This window comes from Chelon labrosus (assembly GCF_963514085.1).
Source record: "Chelon labrosus genome assembly, chromosome: 11".
Lineage (NCBI taxonomy): Eukaryota > Metazoa > Chordata > Actinopteri > Mugiliformes > Mugilidae > Chelon > Chelon labrosus.
Genome location: NC_140344.1, coordinates 28,930,883 through 28,938,693, shown reverse-complemented (window position 1 = coordinate 28,938,693; position 7,811 = coordinate 28,930,883). Strand labels below are relative to the sequence as shown.

The 7,811-nt window shown below is 47.0% G+C and overlaps 1 protein-coding gene across 1 annotated transcript; it reads right to left on the bottom strand.

Moving 5' to 3' along the window:
• Positions 1-6,202: 6,202 nt before the first annotated feature.
• On the bottom strand, positions 6,203-7,588 carry LOC311495142 (C-C motif chemokine 3-like). The gene is made up of 3 exons (XM_084554487.1): positions 7,289-7,588; positions 6,723-6,849; positions 6,203-6,592 (listed from the first exon to the last, which is right to left on the bottom strand). The coding sequence occupies exons 1-3, from the start codon at positions 7,356-7,358 to the stop codon at positions 6,511-6,513; spliced, it is 279 nt and encodes a 92-aa protein (XP_084410613.1). The 5' UTR covers positions 7,359-7,588; the 3' UTR covers positions 6,203-6,510.
• Between the last annotated feature and the right edge of the window lie 223 nt (positions 7,589-7,811).

Sequence of the window (7,811 nt, the reverse complement as noted above, 5' to 3'; positions counted from 1 at the left end):
CCTCAAGCTATGGTGAGGGTGAATCTGAGATAGACCAAGAAGCTTATGAGCCAAACTCGCCAACAAGTAAGCACACTCAAACCCGTGCTCATAGTGCATGTCTATTACCAGCACACCAACATGATGATTACATGCCTGACCCCCCCGCCAGAGCAAGCTCTGAGTCTGCACTCCCAGTGCCTCCTCCATCATTGGTGGCCCCAGCACCTTCCCTCCACCCAGTCCATCCTCCATCACTGGTGCCCCCAGCACCTCCCTCCCATCTAGTGCCCCCTCTATCGCTGGTGCCCCCAGCACCTTTCCTCCACCCAGTGCCCCCTCCATCGCTGGTGCCCCCAGCACCTCCGCCCCCCCAAGTGCCCCCTCCATCTCTGGTGCCCCCAGCGCCTCCCCCCCACCAAGTGCCTCATCCAGTGCTGGTAACCCCAGGGCCTCCCCCACATCAAGCACCTCTTCATCAGTGGCCCCCAGTGCCACCATATCATCAGTGGCCCCCAGTGTTTCCCCCATTTCCGTGGGCTCTGGCACCTAATACCCAGCAGCTGCTTCCAGCACCTCAAGACTCCTTAGTAACCCACCCTCCTCAGGTGCCTTTTGCTCCTTCAGGAAGGCCAACCCCTGATATGCAGCCCCAGTACCCCAACCAAGCATATCAATATTACAGTAATCTTCCCCACTCATTATGGCCCCCGGCCCCAGTACATAGCCCACAACTGTATGCACCGGGGTACAGGTCACGTGTCGAGGGACCCACTTTTCCCAGTTTTGATAAAGAAGATCCTCATGAATACACAATGCTTAAGATGGCCCTTAGAAATCTCTTACCCCCATGGGAGACAGAAATTTATAAGTATCATGTTTTGCTAGACCATCTCAAGCTACCCTCAGCACGGCATATTGCATTAGCCTACGCCCATGACCCACAGCCTTATACCAAGTCTTTAGCCGCTTTAGATCAGCAGTATGGGCAACCCCACCATTTAGCACTCAAAGAAATAACCACGATAATACATCTTCCAAAAGTCCAACCTGGTGACGCTAAAGCATTCCATAATTTTGCAGTCAGAGTCCAGTCTCTAGTGGGGATGTTACAGGCTATGGGGCAGAATGAGGGAGCAGCAGAGCTAGCATGTTCCTCACATGTGCAACATCTCCTCAGTAAGCTGCCGTCTGATTCAGTTGCTAACTTTATACGCTATATCCGTTCAGCCCGACCAGGAGTTTCCTACACCCTAGTAGATTTTGCTACGTGGCTCCAGAGTGAAGCAGAGTGTCAGTCCGTAGCTGCCCAAGTCAGACATCTAACCACAGAAAACCCTATGCAAATGAGGAGGCCTATGCTAAAGTCTGCTCCTACAGCTGCTACCATATTACATGGCACCAACTCCAACCCCCATTTCCCGTCTCCTACAGAAAAGCTGGGAACTAGAACACGAACATGCCAATACTGCAACTCAACTAATCATTCAATAATAAGATGTAAAGGACTGAAGGATCAGAGGACGGAGGACATAATCACCTGGATTAAGAAGGAAAGGAGATGTTGGAGGTGTGCCGGCCCACATATGGCAATGAACTGTAATCTAAAAAAGCCATGTCCCCTTTGCAATAGGAAACATCTGGGCATTCTCCATCGAGTGAACCAAATGGAGACAGACTCGAAAGTCCTGTACCTGAATCCTCAGTCTGGCTCCCCTAAACTCCTTTTGAAAGTGGTCAAAGTAATCCTACGGCATAAACGCCGCACCTTAGACACCTATGCCATCCTGGATGACGGCTCCCAGCGTACAATGCTCCTTCCAGCAGCCTGTAAACAGCTAGGACTTGAAGGGCCCATGGAACGCCTCGTTGTGCGTACCATTAGACAAAGAACAGAAGGTTTAGACGGTGCCTCAGTCAGTTTCCAGATATCCCCGGCACTGAATCCACAAAAAACATTTAACATTAAAGATGCATTCACATCTGATAAGCTGTCACTGGTAGACCAGAGTTATCCAGTAGAGAAGCTCCAAAAGCGCTACCGCCACCTACAGGGCCTTCCCCTTCACTCTTTCTCGAAAGTCCAGCCTCTTCTCCTGATAGGAGCAGATAACTCTCATCTGATAACTCCAACCAAGAGAGTCTGCTCCGGTCCACCAGGGACACCAGCAGCCGTCCACACCCAGCTAGGTTGGACACTGCAGGGACCGACCTTCCTGCATGAACAATCAGATGCCACCCAAACCCTCTTCACCACCTCATCTGTTACCCCTTATGCAGATCTCATTCGTCATGTGGAGAAATTATGGCAGGTAGATGTACTCCCCTTTAAAAATGAGAAACTAATCACAAGATCAAAACAAGATCAAGAGGCTATGAAACTGCTGGAGGCCAAAACAGTCAAGGTCAAGATGGATGGCATCAAACGCTATGCAACGCCACTACTTCGTACCCATAATGCTCCAACCCTACAAGCATCCAAGGAGTCTGTTATGCCCCTCCTGCGCCATACTGAACGCCACTTAGTAAAAAACCCAGAACTGGCCCAAATCTACAGTAAAGAGATTGACAAGTTAGTGCAGGCAGGTTATGTATCCAAACTAACTTCTGATCAAATATCCAAATCACTAGAGTCTTGGTATATCCCTCACCACATAGTAGAGCACAATGGAAAACCCCGTATAGTTTTTAATTGCTCATTCTCCTACCAAGGCCAAGTTTTGAATAACCAACTTCTCCCAGGACCAATACTAGGTCCATCACTGCTAGGTGTGCTGCTTCGCTTTCGACAGCACAGAGTGGCAATCAGTGGAGATATTAAATCAATGTTCCACCAAATCAGACTCCTCCCAGAAGACAGACCACTGTTAAGATTCCTCTGGCGTGACCTTAAAAGAGAAGACCCTCCTGATGTATACGAGTGGCAAGTACTTCCGTTTGGCACCACCTGCAGCCCCTGCTGTGCCATTTATGCAGTTCAAAAACATGCACAGGAATATCAAGAGCACAACCCCAATGTTACAGCCATGGTACTCCAGTCCTTTTATGTCGACAACTGTCTGCATTCCCTTTCTTGCCCTCACGAGGCAGAGAAACTGGTGATTGAGTTAAGGAATGTGTTGAGCACTGGAGGCTTCGACATCAGGCAGTGGGCCAGCAACATTCGGTCTGTTGTACACCAGTTACCCCCCGAGGCCAAGTCTGACAGCACAGAACACTGGCTGAGCCATGACAAAATCGAACCAACAGAGGGCACTTTGGGGTTAAGCTGGCACTTTGCATCTGACACTCTCGGTTACAAGCATAGGCCAGTAGTGTATAATGAGTTAACCATGAGGAACATATACAAAGTACTTGCCACTCAGTATGATCCCCTTGGATATATAATACCCTACACCACTAGAGCTAAAGTTCTCCTCCAACAATTCTGGATGAAAAAAAGAGAATGGGATGACCCCATACCTTATGGCGAACTTCAACAAGCATGGATGGAGTGGGAAAAGGAGCTCCCTGACCTAGCCAAAATCCAGTACCCAAGATGGTATGAATTTAGTGTACCTTATCCGGTAAGGCAAAGACAACTACATAATTTTTGTGATGCCTCTGAAAGAGCCTATGGCTCTGTAGCTTATCTGAGGGTGGAGGATGAGCAGGGAGGGACTCATGTTTCATTTATCATGGCTAGATCAAGGGTAGCTCCCAAAAAACAGCTTACCATCCCGCGCCTTGAGCTGTCAGCTGCACTGACAGGAGCTCAACTGGCTCAGTTGTTTAAGAGTGAGTTAACCATCCCTGTCGACCAAACAGTGCTTTGGTCAGATTCCACTGTAGTCTTGACCTGGCTACAGTCTGAGTCATGTAGATATAAAGTGTTCGTTGCAAACCGCATCACAGAAATTCTAGATCTAACCTCCCCTGATCAGTGGCGTTATGTCGATACATGCAGAAACCCTGCTGATGATATTACCAGAGGCAAAACCTTGATGGAGTTGACAGAACCGTGTAGATGGAACAGAGGCCCAGCATTCCTTGCTATGCCTTCCGATCAATGGCCCGTTCGGCCACCACACATTCAGGATCCAATCCCAGATCTAATGAAACCTTTGTTTTGTGGCCTCACTCAGCTTAATCAGAACTCAGATCTACCTGACCCCAGTCACTTTGCTACCTGGCAAGATCTTGTTGAGGCAACCCATCAAAGCCTTCACGATACTGCCAAATACAACCCCACTGGAACCCCATCTTTCACCCGAGCTGAGGTGGAGACACTTCTTCTCTCAAAAGCTCAATCAGACAGCTTCCCAGACGATGTCCAAGCCCTTAAGTCTAGTAGAGAACTCCCCAAAAATAGTCGCCTCTCTTCCCTTTCTCCGCAGTTCGACCACAATCTAAATCTAATCAGAGTAGGAGGTAGACTACGATTAGCAGCTGAACTTGAACCAGGAGCAATGTACCCCATTGTCCTAGACCCCAACCATCCAATAACCAGCCTAATAATAAAGGACTACGACATCCGCCTTCTCCATCCTGGTCCTGAGAGGGTTTTTGGAGAGATCAGACGTTCCTACTGGATTCTCAGAGGCCGACAAGCCATTAAGCGACATCAATGGACCTGTACAGACTGCAGGAAATGGAGAGCTAAACCCATTATCCCGAAAATGGCAGACCTGCCCCCTTCCCGAGTCCGTTTAACCCAGCCTCCGTTCTGGTCCACAGGTATGGACTGTTTTGGTCCATTGGTCATAAAGGTGGGGCGAAAAACAGAGAAAAGATGGGGCCTCCTGTTCAAATGCCTTACAACCCACTGCCTCCATGTAGAAATTCTAACAGGCCTGGACACCGACAGCTTTCTTATGGCCTTACGACGTTTCACAGCACGCCGAGGTCAACCCTTTGAACTCTTGTCAGACTGTGGGACAAACTTTAAAGGGGGAGCAAAGGAACTCAGCAATGCTTTTGAGGCCTTGAACCCAGAATTAAAGGAGGAGTTGGGTAAAAGGAAAATCCAGTTCAAGTTTAACCCTCCAAATGCTCCCCATTTTGGAGGAACGTGGGAGAGGGAGGTAAGATCTATCAAAACAGCCTTACGAGTGACACTGGGAGCACAAACTGTTACGGAGGAGGTACTCAACACAGTTTTGATAGAAATCGAAGGTATCCTCAACTCAAAACCCCTGGGGTACGTGTCATCAGACCTGGCTGATCCTGACCCCGTGACCCCAAATTTGCTTCTTATGGGGCGGCGGGATGCCTCCCTTCCCCAGGCAGTGTATGGTGACTTAGACCTCATCGGCAGAAGAAGGTGGAGACACAGCCAAATCCTAGCGGACCACTTTTGGAAACGCTTTATTAAAGACTATTTACCCAGCCTTCAAACCCGCCAGAAGTGGCAAAGGGACAAAATCAACCTAACAGTGTCAGACGTAGTAATGGTGATGGACCCACAGCTGCCTAGAGGATTCTGGCCTATTGGGAAGGTAACCCGCCTTTTTCCCAGTGATGACGGGCGTATTCGGAAAGTGGAGGTAAACATCAGTGGGAAATCATACATCAGACCTGTTGCAAGGCTAATAACCCTCCCTTCAATAGTGGATCCTGAGCCCACAGAGTCTGGTAAAATTTAGCGTAATTATCAAATATGTCGCCATATTTGAGGGGCGGCTGTAGAAAATACTCTCACTTGCACAGGCCCAGGTGGGCGGAACTTATACTCATCAACCAAACAGACTTCACCTGAGGTGTTAAGTAACCTCAGCCAGGCTCTGCTCGGCCCTTCCTTTCCTTTGTCTGCCAGAGCATGCTGCCTGGCTATGGAGCTGTATCCTTCCAGTTGACTGTTAACTTTGGATGCATTATCTGACAAATGAATCATCTGTACAACGATCAACTCTGGCAAGAGAATAAAAGGTTGAATGGCTCTCATCTGGTCCTCATATTTTGACTGATATGCCAATGTAGAAGCTATATATATATATATATATATATATATAATCCAGTCACCAGCAGAACAAGTTCTTACACCTCCTCTGAGGTTAATTCACTTTTAGAATAAAGCTGTTGTCAGCTGCTGATACGTGAGGAGCAACAACCTTCAACCGTCAGAGATGGATTAGATGTTCAGAAAAGTTCATTTATAAATTGTGCATCTTAGATAATCTGAGTTAAATATCACTTATTCTTTCTTCACATCAACCACCAGGCGTCAAACACAGCTGCTCTGATAGAAACCTGAGGTCTCCCCTTTTAGAAGCTTTTCATTTATTTCTCTTTCTCTCTTAATTGACTGAGAATTCATCCAGAGATGTTTAGAGGAGGCATCGTTCATCCACTAGTTTAAACAGTTCAGTACAAATTCATTCTTTTTCATTTTTATTCTAAATCATTTCTGGACAGAACAGAGAAAACAAACATTCATAAAGTGGTTTAACATCCATAGATACACAGAAGGAGAATAAATGACTTCCACACAGTTGATAAAAGATGCTGGGAGTATTAGTTAACATCAGATGAAGCTGGACTGGAGATGTTGGATCAGTTGATGGCGTCCTCAAAAACTCGTGTCCAGTGAGCGTTCTGCCTCACACAGAGCTCTCTCCCTGCGACAGTTGTGATCCTGCAGAAAGAATCATCAGAACAAGAGTTAAGACTTGAAAATATCATTTGTTTGTGAAATAAAAGGTAAGTTTTGGTTTTGTGTACAGACAGAATTTCTCTGACGGTGTCAAGGTGAAGCAGAGACGTACATAAATGCAGGTTCAGGACATCGACTGTCTATCACATTGATGGAGGTAATTTTGCGACGTGGAATCATCCCCGTAAAGAACTCAAAGCAGCACTTTTCAGGAGGTTTGGCTTGACCCACTTCAACACCTGGAAGAAAAGGAACAAACATTTAAGCATCTCTAAATATGTGGCACTTAAACATTTAACACCAGACGGCAGAAACACTCTTTCTCATGTCACATGTTTATTATATTTATGCAGTTTAGTTTGTAGAGATATGTTTAAAAACTGTAAACAAACCTATTTTTAATAAGAGCTCGTATTTAGAACATTGTCTGTCTATGGCAGAGATGGAGACAGTCTCACCCAGTGATCTCTGTGTTGTAGAGACATTAAAGCAGCACTTTACAGGAGGTATCTGAGGAATGTTCTCACCCAGAAGAAATAAAAAGACTTGTTTTCTAAATGATTCATTCTCTGAGCTCAGAACACAACCAGTCATTTCTAATTAGTCTTCAGGTTCAATGAGCAGAGTGTTTCTCTTTCTGGTAAAGTCAAATCAATTCAATCCTAGAGTCAGACTGACTGGCTCTGCAGCAGTGAGTGGTGAACAGCAGCAGCATCAGTCCCACGGTGAAGATCAGAGTCTTCTTCATGATGAAGATGATGGTCCAGATGTTTCAGATGAGGTCTGACCTGGTCTGTCCCGGTCTGTCCTGGTCTGTCCTGGTCTGTCCCGGTCTGTCCTGGTCTGATCTGGTCTGTCCTGGTCTCTGCCTCCTTCACCTCGTTTTATTCTCTTGCTTCATTCCAGTGAAACTCTGGGTCTGGATGTTTTTGGCTTTTTTTGAAGAAGTGCAATTCTCAGCCACGCCGACCACAACAGCTGCTGTGATTGGTCTGAAATGGTTTCCTCAGGATATTCTCCCTCCTCCTTTTCCTCCTCCTCTTCCTCCTCCTCCTCCTCTTCCTCCTGAACGGACGTTAGACCAACTCTGGTCTGATGAGTCCACGTTGGAGACCAGGACATACTAAACCTCTGGGTCTGTGTTCTACGTCTGGGTCCAATGATCCAAGGAGACCAGAGAGTCCTGGTTTCTGTTATTCAT

Coding starts and splice junctions, on each gene's coding strand:
- LOC311495142 (XM_084554487.1), bottom strand. CDS start 7,358: ATGAAGAAGACTCTGATCTTCACCGTGGGACTGATGCTGCTGCTGTTC. Junction 6,850..7,288: donor CACTCACTGCTGCAGAGCCA/GTCAGTCTGACT, acceptor CTTTTCTTCCAG/GTGTTGAAGTGGGTCAAGCC. Junction 6,593..6,722: donor TGTCCTGAACCTGCATTTAT/GTACGTCTCTGC, acceptor TTCTTTCTGCAG/GATCACAACTGTCGCAGGGA.